The following is a 16,527-nucleotide window of genomic DNA, read 5'->3' as shown; positions in this document are numbered from 1 at the left end:
TCTGGTCTGCCAGGCATGGTGGCAGAAGGAAGCATGGGACGTGCCCAGCCAGGCCCACCATGGTGATGTTCCACATGGTTTGTCTCAAAGCTCCTTGGAGAAATGCTCTGCCCAAGCATTTAGAGCAGGTCCTGTATGTACGGTCTGAGGCAGGAGCAGTGTGGGAAAACAAAAATAGGGCTGATAACGTGCTACGAGCCTTGTTTCAGTCTGCAAAGTCTTGGACAGAAATGAGACTACAGACTACATAGCAGAGAGGACAACACAGCATCGTCGTATTGTTCCCACCAAGACAGCCATAGGCTGGTCTTGCTTATAGGCAAATAACTCGACCTTCCCAAGTGGGTGCAAATACCCTTGCTCCACGCAACACGCCACATTATACTGCTCTTTGACCTGAGGTGTCCAAAGGCCTTCCCAAACACTGAGTACAACCCGCTTTCAAAATGAGAAACACTGTCACCGGGCAGCAAGGGAAACTGAGACACGGAATGACTCCTGCAAACTTAACCCAAGGTCCCACAGATTAAGGTCTCGACATCAAAGGCAGGTTGTGCCTCTACGTGTTCCTTTCCCCGACCTCACCTCGCCAGGATTTCCCTCTCACTTACGCCAATGCAGCTATTCATAGGGCTACCTGGAGAACTGAATCAAGATGAAAAGTAGTGGTCTTTTCCAACCGTAACTCCTGGCCTTCAGTCTCTGTCCCCCGAGCAAGTAACTTCTCCCTCCCTCCCATAACTGGGGAGGAACACCAGCCCTAACTCCAGTACTCTGTTTAAACTGCTAGGTAACACCCTCTTCCCAAAGGATTTAACGCTTCCTGGCCTAGCCCAGCTCCATTAGCTACAACACCTGTCTGGCAGTGGCAAGTACCTCTGGATATGATACATATCTAATTCATTTTCAGTTTGCCCCTCCTATGTGCAGCACCTCCCCATAAGCAACCTCCACCCTTCCGTACATGCCTTTTCAGCCAGGCCTCCGGCTGGCCTGGCACTTCTCCAGCCCACACATAGCTGGAGAAATTTTCCTGATGACTGGCTGCACTGAAACTCGTCTATCTCTGCATTCCTCACAGGTCTGCCTACAATCCGCATGGACGGGGTTGGATTTTATTAGGTGGGTTAGCCAAAGTACAGCCCGAAGGAGAAAGGTTTACCAGGTCTGCCCAGCCTCTACACATTGCAAACCCGTCGGTCAGAAAGAAGGAAAACCAGACAGGATCTCCAAGGCTATAAATGCGGGGGGATAACTTTGAACTCAATGCATACGTACACGTGCTACAGAACTAATATCGCAGCCTGCTGCCTGCCCCCACCCCAAGATGAAAGCCAAAAAAGCCGAGATACTAGAGCCTTTCACGGCTTGCCCCGTGATACCCAAAGCCTTTGCATCCCCATGGCTGTCAGCCCTCTCCCGCCTCTGCTATCCTTGTCAGAAATGCATCCAGCTTTAATTTCATTTCCTTCTGAAGTTCTTGATTGCGGAGGGAATGGCTTATGGCACAGAGCAAGATAAATGAGCTAGAATTTTTTTGGGGGGGGAGGAGGGAAATCAGCTTTCCAGCACTCCTATTAGTGGTAAAGGGAAGCCATACCTCCTTCTTTCTCAAAAAAGAAAATTCCTTCTCTTTCTGTTCCATCCTAGAGCATTCGTTCTCTCTCACTATCTGGGGATGCCATAAGATGCAAACTTAAACATCTTAACTTGCTCTGTGCCAAGGGACAGGTTAGAGTCTAGCATCTGCTCTGGAGATCCAAGGCAGGATTGGGATTGCTCCCACCAGCCAGCGAGTCGCCAACCTGGATGTGAATGTCTATGTGGACAAACCACCCCCTTTTACGCACAGACACCCCAGCATGTGCCAGGCACACATGCAAAACCCACACTTTTGCACCCGCGTAATGCCCAAGGGAGACGTTAACACATCACCGGGGCAAATCAAACCTGCCCACCCCGCTAGGCTACCCGCACCCAGGGGCACCCTCCCCTCCTGGACCATTATGGCACCCACGCCTTTCCAGACTGGCTCCGAGGGTGCACACGGGTCCGAGAGGGCTGGCGTGCATCGCCCCACGCCCCGTCCCGCTGCCCGGAGCCCCCCGCCCCGTTCGCCCCGCTGCGATGCCGTGGCGGCTGGAGCAAACCCCGCCCGGGGGCGTGGGTGAGCCGCGGCCGGCCCTTCCCCGTCCCGTCCCCCTCCCCACCCGGTACCTCTCGGGGAAGTGGGTGTCCCTGTGCTGGGGGAGGCCCTGCTTCCTCCGCTGGCTGGAAGAGTTGCTGGCCGAGGGGATGTGCGCTTCCATCGCGCCGGGGTTGCGCGCCGCCGCCGCCGCCGCCACCTCTTGCCGCGCCCGGAGGAGATCTGGGGAGAGGGAAGGGATGAGCTGCTGCCCGCCACCGGCCCCGACGACTCCCCCAACCCTCCTCCTTCCCGGACACACGGAGGCACCCGCCGCCCGCCCTCCGCCGTGGGGGCTGCCCGGGCTCCCCCGCGGGGCTGCTCCGGGGCTGCTCCCGGCTCCCCGCGGGCGACAGGGCTGCTGCCTGCCCGGCCCTCCCCGCAGCCCCCGGGGCGACAGCCCGCTGTTCTGCTCGCCCCCCCGCCGCCGCCCGTCGCCGCGGGGCTGTCAGGCGGCGGGGGAGCGCGGCCGGCCCTGCGGCCCCCCGGCCCCGGGCCGCCCCGGGCACTCACCCGGCGGAGCGGGCTCGTAGCGGGATCCGCCTCCGCCGCCAAGGGAGTTTGGCAGCGGAGGAAATTGTGCAACTACGGGAGGGGGTGGATTGCTGTTTAATTGCCTTCCTGTCGGAGGGAGGGAAGGAGGGAGGGAAGGAGGGAGGGAAGGAAGGATGGATGGGGGGAGACAAAAAGGAGAAGGGAGGCTTTCCCGAGCCACCCGCCTGCCCCGAGCACCTGCCCCGGCCCCGCCGTGCCCAGCGGGGAGCGGAGCTGACCCGACCCGCTACCGAGAAGCCACCCGCGGCCTCCCGCCGGCCCCCCTCCCCCGCCGACGGCTCCCCCAGCCGCCGGCCCCTCGCCGGGCACCCCCCGGGGGCCGCAGGGTTTGCGGGGGGCAGCGTCCACCCCTTTCCCCGCTGTGAAGCCTTCCCTGCCCCAGCATCTCCCGCTGCTGCCGAAAGCAGGGGCTCGGGGGCCGTTTCCCTGGGTGGCCCCTATGCTCTCGGCTGGGGGGCACCCGCCTTCCCCCCACTGCCCTGGCCGGGGGGCACCCAGCCCTGCTACCAGCACACCAAGAGCTGTTTTCCTAACCTGAGCACGCTGAACCCCCCCAGGCAGCCGCCCAGAGCCCGGGGGGATGCTGCAGCCCTCGGCTGGGCAAGGGGCACCGGCTGGCCCCCGCAGGTCTGTACCTGCCTGGCGCAGGAAAGTAAAGGGCTGGGGCACAGAGCAGACAAGGATGGGGTACACAAAGGAGCCCCTTCCAGCCTTTGGCACAACACTTCCATCAGACCTTTGGCTGCAGGTCAGAAAGAAACGCACCCCTTGTTAAACATGCACCGCCCTGTCACCACTGCAGAACCCCCTACCTATCACAGGCGGGCTGTGCCATGACAGGTGACACACGTGGAGGCTTTCCAGGGTGGGTGTCACCAAGGACAAGCTGCCCACGCCAGTGCCGCGTGATGGACAATGCAGGCACGGCCAGACACACCACGAGCACACGTTAACGGGGATCAGAGTGTACCCCAAGGAAGAGCAGGGGACGCAGTAAGCTGGCTTGCTATTGCACTTGCCTTCTCAGGGAACAACGCAGCTGGAGAGACCTATGAGAAGGTCTAGAGCCATGGACACCCCTACCAGCTGCACTGATAGAGGCTTCTGCCAGAGTGCTGCCCTCTCACAGTTAAGCGTCAGGGCTCCCTCAGTTCCTATACCTATTTGAAAACACCCTATACACAACTTACATCCCACAACAAAACCTCTGCTGCCATTCACACGACACCCAGGAAACACACACACGCAGATGCGCGCTGAGAGAAAACCTCCTTCCTGCACCAACTGTACCGCCCTGCGAAAGGAAACCAAAATACAGCTGGGGAGAGGAGGAGAGAAGATTTATCTTAATGAACACACCCTGCTCAGCATCAACTCGCATATTGAGATTTCAAAGCACTCCACAGCCAGCAGCCTATTAGCCCTCTCCCCACAACTGATTCGTAAAGCCAGGTTAATATAAGAGTGCTGCATGACCCTGGTAACGATACACTCCCCATCTCCTTGCCTTTCTTTACATCACCATGCCGTTTTCCTTTGGTTCTAGAAATCCCAGCCATCCCTATGTGCCCCAAGATGTGCCCAGCCCAGCTTGATGTGCCCAGCCCAGCTTGAGCCCCACCAATCACTTCATCAAATATTTTGGTGATGGTCAGGGCTGAAGCCCGGTGGTGGGATTGCAAGCTGGGGTGGAAATGCTGACACAGCTGCTATTTTTGCTGGCAATAAGGAGGGCATTGGTACCTGAATGCTTCTAGCCAGATTAATGTACACAAAATCCCTGTCCCCACACCCCCAACTGGGGGGGACAAACATTAAAATGACGTACAATTTCCAACTGCAAAAGTACATAGGAAATAGTGAAACAACAAACCCCATCGGATCACATAAAAAGCCTAGAGAATTCTCCGAGCCAGGGACCGTGCACCTCCAATGTTTATAAATTAATTATCTGAAAAACCCAGGTCACTCCTTATTGCCACAGCGCCTGTAATTTAGAAGTCGGGCACGCTGCCAATTCCAGAAGCCGCATTGATCCTGAATGACCGCAACAACCCCCCCCCGCACGCACACCCCTCTCCTTCTCTCCCTCCTTCCCTCCCCTGTGCCCCTACCCCCTCGCACAGCCCCCCCCGAGGATCTGTTATTTACGATCCTGCACTCTGACAGTTGGGAAATCAGATTGATTGACAGTGGGACGCTGGCGGATGGAGGTTCCAGGCACCGAGACAGACTGAATTCAGAATGTGGGATGAATGCCACTGGGAGAACGGGGGCGGAGGAGGGGAGGGGGGGGGCTGAAAAGCAATTAAAAAAAAAAGATTTCTAAATTATTAACATTTTTTAAATTATTAATGTTATTGGTGCCTCCATGTGAGCCTGCAGATAAACTGCGCTTTGTACTGGCACTAATAATTTATAGCCCGACCAGAGCCCTGTGGTGTGGAGACAATCCAAAATACACGAAGTTTTGTCTTGTCAATGTTGCACGAGAGAGTCTGTCTGTGCAGGCTCCTTTTCTCCCCCTGCCCACCCCAAAACCTCAGCGTGACCCCTCCCCTAACAAATGCCGAGGAGACAATTTAATCATAATCGTAGAAAAATACGTCAGGCTTTTAATGTAATGAGCTACTTTGCTCCCTACATGGGGGGAGAAGGGGGTGATACCAGCTGCTCCGCAGCACACGCTCTGCCTGGATGTACATGTTCCGCACGTCCAGCCGCCATCCAGTGCCCAGGTTAAGTGGTCCTTCGCGGCTGTCTGTTACGATACCGGCACACGTAACACGTTTTGTGCCAAGTACACGCTCTGCTGTATTCAACATGCTCTACCCAGACCTGCATGTCATGGTTGAATATTCAGCATTTGCGTGTCAGCATGTGTTACCCTTTTATGCATGATGCATGTTATATACCATCCTCTCGCGTGCCGCGCTTGTGTTTGTTGCACATCGTGTGTACAAACCCCAGCCCGACGGCGCGTGGCTTTGCCCCGTTCCTACGTAACATGCTTGCCCGAGCTCTGCATCTCTGCAAACATCTGGGGCAGCTGAACACCACACTCAGAAGCACGTGCCATGTTCACTGCGGTGTGCCTCTGCACAGGTTTGTGCCATGCCTTTGCTGATAAGCAAATCCTTACTCCACAGCAAAAGGAATTGCCGTCTTGCCCCCAGAGAAGCCAATCAAATCAAACAGAGTGGAAAAGAAGACAGCCTCTTCATTAACCTAACAAGGAGCCCTGGGGATTTACACTCTAGACCAGAGATTCTCCTCCAGCTCTCGCTGGATGCTTCGCCAACGTTCCTTGCGTTCCTTCCCTGGATCACCTGGGCAGGTACGCGTCGTCCCTCCCCGCCTTGGGCAGGGAGCAGCACGGGGGCGACAGATTCCTGCACAGCACTGCTTTTCTGCGAGGCTTCAACCCTCCGTTTCCCAGACTGGAGCAGCATCACCTCTTCCGTCTCCCTGCCTCTGCCTGATCCAGAGAGCTGAGTTACCTCCCTCACCCCTCGCTCCTGCAGCAGAGGACTCGGGTGACATTTTTTCTCTGGACCAAAGCCGGGCCAGCACCAGGGAAGGTGAAGTGTCCCTGTGGGCTGGGGAGCCTTCAGCCTGGGGAGAGATGCTGGTGGCTCCAGCGCTCTGCCACGGGTTCCCAGCGTGGGGCCCGTAACTGCCTGGTGCCCCCTTTAGGCCGAGCGGGACTTCGCCAGCTTCCTCCACAACCCCGGCAAAACCTACCAGCAATCCTTCAGTTCCTACGGGACCCATTAGATCCTGGTACTGCAGGACCCTTATCCCCTCAGGACAGCACTCCAGCCCCAGGACAAGGCAGTAGCATTGGACAATGGTATCTGTGAACGAGGAGGCTGCTTTGGGAACAGGTTTTGGGTTTTCCCCTCTTTGCATTAACGTAACTGTACAAGCGCCAGCCGCCTTTTAAAGAGCAGAATGTTGAAGAGCAGAATGGCGGCATCTTCCCTTGAACACAGGTATCGGTGCAGAAATACTCCTGGGCTGTTAAAGCCTGGAAACGGCAGATAGGCAGGTACAGAGGCACAGCCTGCAGTGCCACAACAGGCCTTAAATAAAGAAGGGCCAGGGTCCCTCAGCTACCCCTAGTGCCCAGCTCAACCTCAGAGGACCACACCATCCTGGGAAGGTCTGGGGACAATTTCTCAGTGGCTAGTGAAGGACCGGATCAGTCCTTGGTGATGCTTTCAATAGACGATACCATGGATGAACCTGTCCCATGGACTTCAGCATTTGCCTGCTAAGCTGTCTTCACTGCAGCTTAGCTTCATCTGCGTACTTCAGTTGTCCATAAAATCATAAGACATCTAATTCTCATTAAGGTGAAAGGTCTTTAACACCAATTTATCTATGTCTGTGAGTAGCAACTATTGCACAAACTTTCTAAACTGAGCACCATCGACGCTTAACTAAATCCTGCAACATCATCTGGCTGTTTCAGACCTCATCACTAAATGGCAGGAGTATCTGGCACTGCCTACATCTCACACCCCCCTGCATTATGCCAACACTCATTCCCCTTGCTCCACACTATGACCCAAAGAAGACCTCCACCACAGATTCTGAATATTCAAACTGATGCAATCTCTTGAAACAAAAGGAAGAAAAGGAACCCCCTCACTGCCACTGCAAAATATACAGTAGTGATGTTGCAGCTAATCTATTCCAGCAAACAAACGCATAGCTCCCCCGGACAGCTACAGAAGGTATTAGCATTTAGAGATGGCTCAGGGTAGATGCCACCACAGAGAAACGGTCTGTAGGATGCTCTTTAGCACCACCTGTATTCATTGTATGATAAACACGGAATGTTGCAGCCCATAAATCCTCCTCACACGCACGCAGGGCTTAGGAACACCTTATGAGACTTATACGGAACAGCAAAGTGAGCCCCTTCCCCTCCCATTTGCAAGAGCCTGTACCTCCATGGCTGGGCACAGCCATGCTGTTGGCCAGCTGGTAGAGACGTTGTTGCTGCTGCTCTTCAAACGTGCCATGTTCATTCAGTGCCGACATCATGCGTCTATAGTGCTCCTCCGGGGTCATCTGAGTCACCGAGTCCTCAAGCAGAGGCGTGTGGGAGTTTTCTGAAGAGCAGAAAGATTTGGTCTTTTTTCCAGAGAGAAATACAGTGGAAAATCACATAAGTATGGGGATAGTGCAAAAGAAAGAGAAGGGGGGGGGGGGTGTAAGAGGGATATTAACACAATTTCCCACAGCTCTGTAGCGTACCCACTGAACTCCATGTACCGAGCTGCCAAATGGAGCTGACCTGGTGCTCCGAGATGAATCATTGCATGCGGTCAAGACACCCCTACAACTTGCTAAACCTCCAAACATGGGCATGCTTATATAGAGAAAAGTCTACGGCTTCAATTGCCACAGCATCCAAAAAACTCATAAACAACTGCCCCCCAGCCCTCGAAAGCAACAAGCCTTACATTATTGTAACACAAAATTACCCGTAGGCTCTCTACCCCCAAGGTGGCAAAGAGGACATGCAGGATGAGAGAGTCCACTGAGTTCTCACCCTTCCATCTCAGGGAACGTGAGTTCTTTTTTTCAACTACTACCTGATGAGACATGCACCTCTTTCCCCCACCTCCTGAACCCCTGCAAGGACACAATGATGTGAGAGATGTCCAAGCACCCGATGTAGGTGATGCCGACAACCGTGCAACAGACAGCGATGACAGTCCACCTGCCCAGCTCTTGGAGGCAAGTCACGAAAGCAGGTTCTTTCAGATCTGTACGTATGGCTAAGCACCCTGAGGCCGTTAAAATTACCCCCAACACGCCTCCATCTCCATCTTCCCGGAATGGCTGCAGAGCCCAGGAGGGAGGCGCTTTGAGGAAGGCCCTGCCTGCTCCCTGGGCAGTCGGGACCCCAGTCTGACAATCAGGGAGATAAAACCACCGAGGCTTTGTGTTTACTGTAAGCAGAACTCAAGAGTAATTACCGTTCTCCGCCTTGGTGGTGGCTGCTCTAACGCTATTTTATCTTGGATCTTCCCCACAGGCAAAACCTTTTCATTACTGGGAGAGGAACTCCCAGTAACAACCTCAACAGGCAGAAGGGAAGGGAGGGAGCGGGAAGGGCTCCCCCCACGCTGCAGTCACCAGACCACCGCTGCGTTCAGTGAATGACAAGCCCACCCTACCGTGTGCCCCAGATTCCCGCTCCTTCATTCACCTCATTTGGCAGACGGAGTCCCTCAGGGCTCATGGCAGGTGACTCTGCTGCTAGACTGGCTCCAAATTCAAGGTGGTGGCTCTGAGCACAGACACAGCACCAGCGCTGTGATGAAAACACAGGTCATCTTGTTGGGAAAAGAGCTGTGGATCTCTCTCAGGTGAGAGAAAGGCCCCTAAGCTTGCTATCAGAAAAGAGAGCTTGTGGCAAACAGAAACAGTCGAAGAGACAGAGTACTTGTAAAACCTGGCCCTGCCACAGGAGCTCAGGGACTGGTTCACTTCTGCCTCGGCCAGAACGAGAGCCCGTGCGTGGCGAGTGCTGTCTGCCACCAAACGCATTACACAACCGAGGGTACAGGGGCTCAGATTTTGGGGATGCAACCTTTACGTGTCATAATGAAATCACCTCCTCCCCAAAACACAGGAGGGCCTAATAATAATAATAATAATAATAATAATAATAATAATAATAGAGAGTTTGAGCTGCACAAAGTTTCAATAAAAACGGGTTGCATCACTGGCTCCCAAGATACTCTTCCTCTGCAAAAGGGAAATGACTTCAGTCCCCTCCAACTCAGGTCAGCCACGGGGCTCGGCAAGGATTCTCAATGAGCACAGCAATTTGTGGCTGTATCTGCAACCACTCATCTCTACCCCAGTGACACGTATCTGCATCTCGGGGACCACAGGCTTCCTGTGCAGATCACAGGTTCTTGGCCTGCTTCAAGCCAGCAAGGAGCTGGCTCCCCACCCCGAACGTCCGCACCGCGCTTAGAAACTAGACCCGAAACAGGGAGGTGGCACAAGCTGATGGCCACGCCATGCCTGCTCCCTCCCCCTCCCTACCTCCAGTACCCAAACCCGCAAGACACCAGTGGAAGGAGCAGGGGTGTGGGGGGCCAAATTCCCTTCCACGTCCCCTTCCCGCCAGGTTGCTCCATCCCCTTCCCACCAGGTCACTCCGCAGACCAGATTCCCACATCCTCCTCCACTCTCTTGCCACCTCCCCCAGGAACACAGAAGCGCACCAACCGCTTCAGTTCCCTTCTGATGCTCTTAACCAAAGGTCTAAGGAGCAAAGCCGCACGCCACAGACCTGATTTAGAAAAACACCGATTTTTTTTTTTTCCCCCACAGCTGTGTCATTAGAGAAAAAAGAGAGGGGGGGAGGGGATTTAATAACACTTAATTACCATAAACTCTATCCGATCAGCCGCAGAGCAGATTTCAGGTGCAAAGAGGAGGGGGAGGCAAGGGGAGGCTAAGAGGAAGGAGGAGTCCAGGGAAAGGCTGGATTTCCACACTTAGAACTTGGAAGATTTCACATGACTCAGCCAGTGCTAATTCCAGCTCTGCTGAAGCTTTGCTGTCTGCTTTTGTCATTACCAGGGGGTAATGCGGGAGACTGATCTCGCCAAATCTCTTCCAGCCGCCAGGTGTGAAATGGACTCTGGCACGGTCACCGGGAAGGCACAGCCAAGGGAGGCATCTGTTGGGCCCTGGCATCTCCAGCATGGCTCCCTGTTCGCCCGAGCCAAGGGGAGCCCACCTCTCCCACCCGCCACCAACACCGCAGGGTCCCGATGGCAGCAGCCACGGGGAATTCCGGCTCTTGGAAGACACTGGTTTTCCGCTCAGCCTGAAGGACGTGTCATTGCTGCACAACCTTTTCACCAAGCTTTTGTAAGGCTTGTCCTCCCCAAGTGATCCCAAAGGAGCACCCAGCTTGTCCGTCTCCTCTCCTGCTACAACAAACCCATGATGGGATGAAGCTCCTCTACTGACCCACAGTAAAAGCTCAAGGACCTGCTGCAACAGCATCTCACCCCAGGTTCAAAGCCAGGTCTAGGTCAGCAGCGTGAGGGTCTTTGCTGCCTGAGCTGCCACCTGCCGGGGCAGAGAGGGCCCGTGCCCACTCCCACCATGTTCAGCAGTATGGCTTTGGGGGGCAGCGAAGTTCCTAGCGAGAACGGGGCCAAACATTGTTTCTCCATTTCATGGGCAAGCGGGCTGCCAAAACAATCAACAGATGGATCCCCTCTCCCCCCAGAAGAACGGGAACAAATTGACAGAGGCTGGATCTGAACTGCTCAGCTGTAGTCCAATTCCAGTTCTGGTGTACTTCATTAACCAAAGACACAGTAAGATTTTGTTTTGTTTTAAATGATCTACAATAGCAAAGAAAAGAGAATGACATTAGGAGCAGCGTATGAGGTCATCAGCCCACCCCAGGAGGCGAGTGCAATATTGTTCCCTACGTGTGTTTTCCAGCACTTAGTCCAGCCTAGTGTCAAATCTTCCCAAATGATGAGGCTTCTACCAGATTTATTTTTCAGCCGTTCAAATCGGAATCAAAACGCTCTTAATGATTTTCTCTTTTTGCAATCATTCGGTTCTATTTCACGTCTCGAGGTATCGCAGAAGCAGATCGCCAGACACGCTGCTGCTGCGGGAGTGAGGGTTTTACTTGGGGAATTGTCTCCCAGGGAGAAAGCTTCCTCCGTGACCTGCCAGCACAGCCCTCGCTCCGAGCCTCTGATATGCTCGCATTTCCATATTAGACGCGAGAACGTTCTGCTCTGTTTGACAGCAGTGCTGGCGCGGCCCTGTTTCCACTGAGATAGGGCTCTCTTTTGATCTCTGGTGCGCACACTGCGAGCGCTGGGGAGGGGGGAAGGGAAGGTTACTGCTTCCCCGCTGGAAGGGTTTCCAGCCCTACAGGTGTTTTTTCACTCAGTCAGAGAGGAGGAGTGATTTACTCGGCTGCCTCTGTTCTCCTTGCCTTGTCAGACGCAGCCACGGCGGCACGAGATGTGCCGCGGGCACGGGGTCACTTCTCCTCTTCAAAAAGCTGTTTTGGAGACAATGCAGCCAGAGCTGCATCCAGGGCAGGGCCGACACGTCGTGGAGAGGGGGACAGTCCCCACTTGGAGCTGTACAGCACCACGGCAGAGCACAAAAGGTGGAGGACCAGCACCCACACAAGGCACTCCACCCGGATGGAGAAAAAGGACGGGTGCATCCAGGGAGACGCTGCCTACCTGGCTGCTGCTGGAGGAGAGCGTGGGGCCACACGGGCTACAAAACTCCAGTTGGTGGCCCTTGTTTCCCTTCCTTCCCACTCCTCATTCACAACCTGCACTCACAGCACCTGGGTCCCAGCCAAGCTTGGGGCTCCAGCGCAATCCCACACTTTACAGCACTACTCGACAGCAGTAGTTCCCAAATTCCAGGTAACTAGCCACTAGGGTCCCTCCTGTTTGAAAACGGCTTGTCACCTAACGCAGATCCTTCTGTTTCCAACCATCTCCTTAGCACAGAGCTGGGAAACAGGGAACGTTTCCCTCCTGGCCCTCCGTGGTACCCACGCCGCCGGAACGCTGCCTGGCTGCAGGATGGGAAGTCTCCTGGGAGTTCTCAGCTGCAAGGTGCTCTCACTGTTCGGGGTTTAAGACACACAAACACTGGCTAGAGCCCCTCCTTTGCCCCTCTTCTCATAATGGGGTGGGTGAATAAAGGCCCCAAAAGCACACAAGTCTCTGCCCCAGCTCAGCCCCTCACTATTCCGATGGTATTCTACCAGCAGCACAGCCTAGGCTTAAAATGCCTGCCACAGCGCTGGAGAGAACAGGGGGTCCCCAGTGATCGAATATAATAAAAAACAGGTAAAAGGCCCAGCTCAGAATTTCCATTCCATCTCACGCAATTGTAAAGGGCTGGGAAGGCTTTCTGAGGAAAAAGTGGGAGTAGAAAACCAAAGGCTGCTTTTATTCAGGGCTTGCCAGGAACACCTCTCCTAATGGGCTGGGGGAATCCCTGAGTTATTCAGAGTTAAGGAGCAGGATTTAGGTCCCGAGCGCATACTGCAACGTCAAGGGCTGTTTATCTGCCTCACACGGCACTCGCCCCACTCAAGTAGAGAAAAAAGGTGGGAAGGCCAGAGGAAAGAAATGGAATGGGATCGTTTGACCCTGCTGGTCCCATGGCAAAATCATCGATTTGTGCAAGTTCAGCCAGTTTATTAGGAGAAATCCAAAGATGGCTTGGTTAAAGTTTAGCCCATTCTCAGGGAGGCCACATAGGTTGCTGTTACCTGGATTCAGTTCCTAAGCATGCACTGTCTTGGAATTACAACGGATAGAGACTCGGCAGAAACAGCAAAGAGGAGAGCAGGTGTATCTAGTGTGTTACAGGAGTCTCACGCCCCTATATAACAAATGCATTTCAGAACCTATAGAAGCAGCCTGCTGGAACTTACCTGCGCATCTACTAGAAACGTTTCAGTGATAACAGGAATAGGGCAGATGAAAAAAATGGGGGAAAACAGGCAAAGAGTAGCAGTGTATAGGGTTCCTCCTTAGACCCTTCAGAAAAGCCCAGTAAAAAGCTAAGGCACTTCTACTTGTATTAAAGAGTTAAGAGGCAGGCAAGGGTTACATGAAAGAAAAGATTTAGTATGTGCTTAGGTAGTGTTAGCAATATTAGATTAAGTGACACTAGCATTCAACATCCTCTCAGAGCATGCTGCCTTTCAGATCATAATTTGGCGACAAGGAGTCAAGAAGAGACAACATAGAGGAACATTATGTGAAATCAGCATGCAGTACAGGTCCCTACAATGTATCTTTATATAGTATAACATAAGGTGCGTAGTTTAAGAAGGCTTCGGGACAAACTGCTGCAAAAAGTCTCCTTGTAGATTCCCTGGATTGGTTATTGAGAATATACACCTTCAAGAGTCTCAGCTGCCGGACTCCAAACCTATGGAACAGGATCCAGCTTCAGACAGCTAGTCTGCTTTTTATTTATTATTTTTTTTTAGTGGCAGGTTAAGCAGAGTGATCGAGATGGGTATTACTGACAGCTAATTGGTTTGAACTTAACAACAAAGCCTTTAAGTGAACGGCCTGCAAAACCTCATTTACACAACCTCGAGACAAACTCATTAACTGCAGGCTCCATTACCCGCTGCACTTTGCCAGTTGTAAAGAAAGTTTAAAAATCCCGTTTATAGGAAAGAACCATAGGACAAATCAGGAGATTAAAAAAAAAAATAAATCCCTAAAAAGAGAAGCCTTCTGCAGATTCCATCTCTATAGGAACAGTGCCATAAATGCATAAGAAAGAACTAGGCAGCCCTATTCTCCCCGCTAGGCTTCTTTTTTTCCCTTTAAAGGAACAGATGCCAGCATGATAAGCCTCTGTGTATCTTTTATATTAAACATGTAATCAAGACATTCTGCCCGAAAAGTAGAAACGCCCCGAAAATCCACCTCCAAAGCTGCAGCTTGCTTTTTTAATCATAAAACAATTATTCTAATCAAGCGGCAACCCCTTTCTCGCACTGCGAGCTTCCCTCCGATTAGATAAAGAAAGCACAGCACGCTGGTAGCATCCTGCATGCACCCTCGGTGCCGGATACTCCCAGCTCCCACACCACAGCCTCCTGCAACCCTCCCTTCCCTCCCTCCTTAATTTCAATTAAGTTCCACTCTTAAGAAAGGAGAAGAAAGGGGAAAGGGATGGGGGAGGGAGAAGCAGCACTTACCCTTTGGGGACTCACTTCTGGCTTTCTTGCTTTCTAAAGGACACTCACTGCTGCTGTTGGGAGAACATACTCTTCTCTTGCCTAAAATTTCATCTAGAAGAGAGATGAGAAACCTGAGTATCAGATGAGGTTGTACTTTCCTCTTTGCAGAAGCAACCAGAGAGACTTTGGTATTTTGCTCCTCTCTCTCACACACACACAGACACACACACATATATCACAAGCAGAGGGGAAAAAAAAAAATTAAAGTAAGAAAAATCATCATCTTGAGAGCCTTGATCTGCTTTCCTAATCACGCAGTCCAAAAGCACATAATGACTATTCACACACTGATCAATGCAACGTTTTAAAGCTATAAATTCTGAATCCAGTTGATTTCCTTACTGAGTTTCATCATTTGTTCTGTTGCCTTTTGTCCCCCTGGTGTTTCCACTCCTTTCATGCCCTGATGCAAAGCAACTGGGGGAGAGAAAGGGGAGGAAAAAAACAACACACACAAAAAAAGCACAACAGATCTCTGAATCTTCCTACCACAGTATCTCTCTCTCTCTCTCTCTCTCTCTCTCTCAATCTCTCCCCCCCTTCTCCCCCCCCTCCTCCTTCAAAACCTCAAGGTCCTTAGCAATCTTCCCCCTCTAGGTTGTACGGAAACACTCAAGCCTTTTGCATTACTGCAGCCCTACAAACCAACACAAAATATCTAATATAGAATTACAGCGTCCCCGAACAGATTTAAAATCAATATCCTCCCATAATAACGCTGGGGAAACTGAAAGCATGATGTTGCATATGGGCAGGAAGGAAGAGACTGTTTGTCACTGCAAGCATCAAATTCTCATCTATCAAGGGCTTGTTAAAGATGCAGCATCTTAAAACAAACAAAAAAAATATCTCACAAACAAGCAGCATATTCCAGCGAGTGTGCGTTGCGTTTGCCTGTGAGCCAACATGCGTGCAAAGCCCCTGCAATTTGCAGTGTGTTGCTTGAGAAAGGTTACAAACCCCCTTGGTGCTATTTATAAGAACAACAAAATTATTTATGTTCCGGGGGACGTTTTAAGCCAAGCAACTGTCCCTCACACTCAGAACGACTCCACGTTACTTTGAATTCAGCTACGCCAGCCCAGGTTCCTGCCTTGGCACTGTATTTCTCAGGGGATGCGGAGCAGGGATGCGCGGCTGCCAGGGGCTGAGCGGTGCCGCGGGCAGAGCCTGCCAGGCAGCGCCGTTAGCCAAAGAGCGATTCTGGAACTCCGCAAAGTTACAAGTGGCATTTCAAGGTTTTAAAGAGCACAAGCTGCCTCCCGTCTCATCTTGCCATGACCCTGTCACCCAGCCTGTTAACACAACCGGCGCTCAGAGACAACCATCCAGAACCAAAAGCAAAGCAAATACAACAAAAGAGTGGTAACTGGAAAGCAGATGGGAAAGGACAGATTCAGCCTTTGACAGCACTTTGCTTTTCTCAGCACTTCACATCCCAGGTGTTGAGTCAGCCTTTCAATACAGTTTGAATTTTATCAATCCTCCTGCCTCAGTTTACCCATTAAATAACTTCTCCAAAGCCACAGACAGTCTCATCTTGCCAAGCCAGCACCAAAGCTAGGAAGTACCTGGCCACACAGCACAAATAGAGTCACAAGCTCCCTCCCCACGGAACTCTTCATTCTTCATGTCGATTTTCCTGGAAACGTTAAGTCTGATGCTGCAAACCCTCAGCGCCGGAGGCCAAGATCATATATCCTCCTCAGAAGTGTTCTCATCCGGGATTTGTGGCTTTGAAACAACAAAGTCCCGTTGCTCCTCTCGCCCCTCCCAGCCTGGGCAGGAGGCAGCAAACCCCAACAGGGCTCGTCCTGATGTACTTCAGGCAGAAGACTCCATGGAAGAACTGGTGACAGAAGCACCAGTTACATGTGACAGCAGTTAGAATATGAGCAGTAAAAGATTCCTTCATTTCACAACTCTGCCAAGGCACCTCATTACTCTCCCGTCGCTCCTTCTCTCT

At 52.5% G+C, this 16,527-nt stretch overlaps 1 protein-coding gene across 1 annotated transcript in view; it reads right to left on the bottom strand.

The window, feature by feature from the left end:
* Nucleotides 1-16,527, bottom strand: part of SAMD11 (sterile alpha motif domain containing 11) — a 126,108-nt gene that overhangs the window by 24,538 nt on the left and 85,043 nt on the right. The window contains exons 6-8 of the mRNA XM_063353928.1: nt 14,520-14,612; nt 7,699-7,863; nt 2,218-2,368 (exon numbers count right to left, since the gene is read on the bottom strand). Of these exons, the coding sequence (XP_063209998.1) occupies nt 2,218-2,368; nt 7,699-7,863; nt 14,520-14,612 (409 nt within the window). The remainder of the gene's footprint in view (nt 1-2,217; nt 2,369-7,698; nt 7,864-14,519; nt 14,613-16,527) is intronic.

Source organism: Chroicocephalus ridibundus, chromosome 16 (genome assembly GCF_963924245.1).
Source record: "Chroicocephalus ridibundus chromosome 16, bChrRid1.1, whole genome shotgun sequence".
Lineage (NCBI taxonomy): Eukaryota > Metazoa > Chordata > Aves > Charadriiformes > Laridae > Chroicocephalus > Chroicocephalus ridibundus.
Note: the sequence above shows the minus strand (reverse complement) of the source record. Positions and strands in the feature narration are given on the sequence as shown.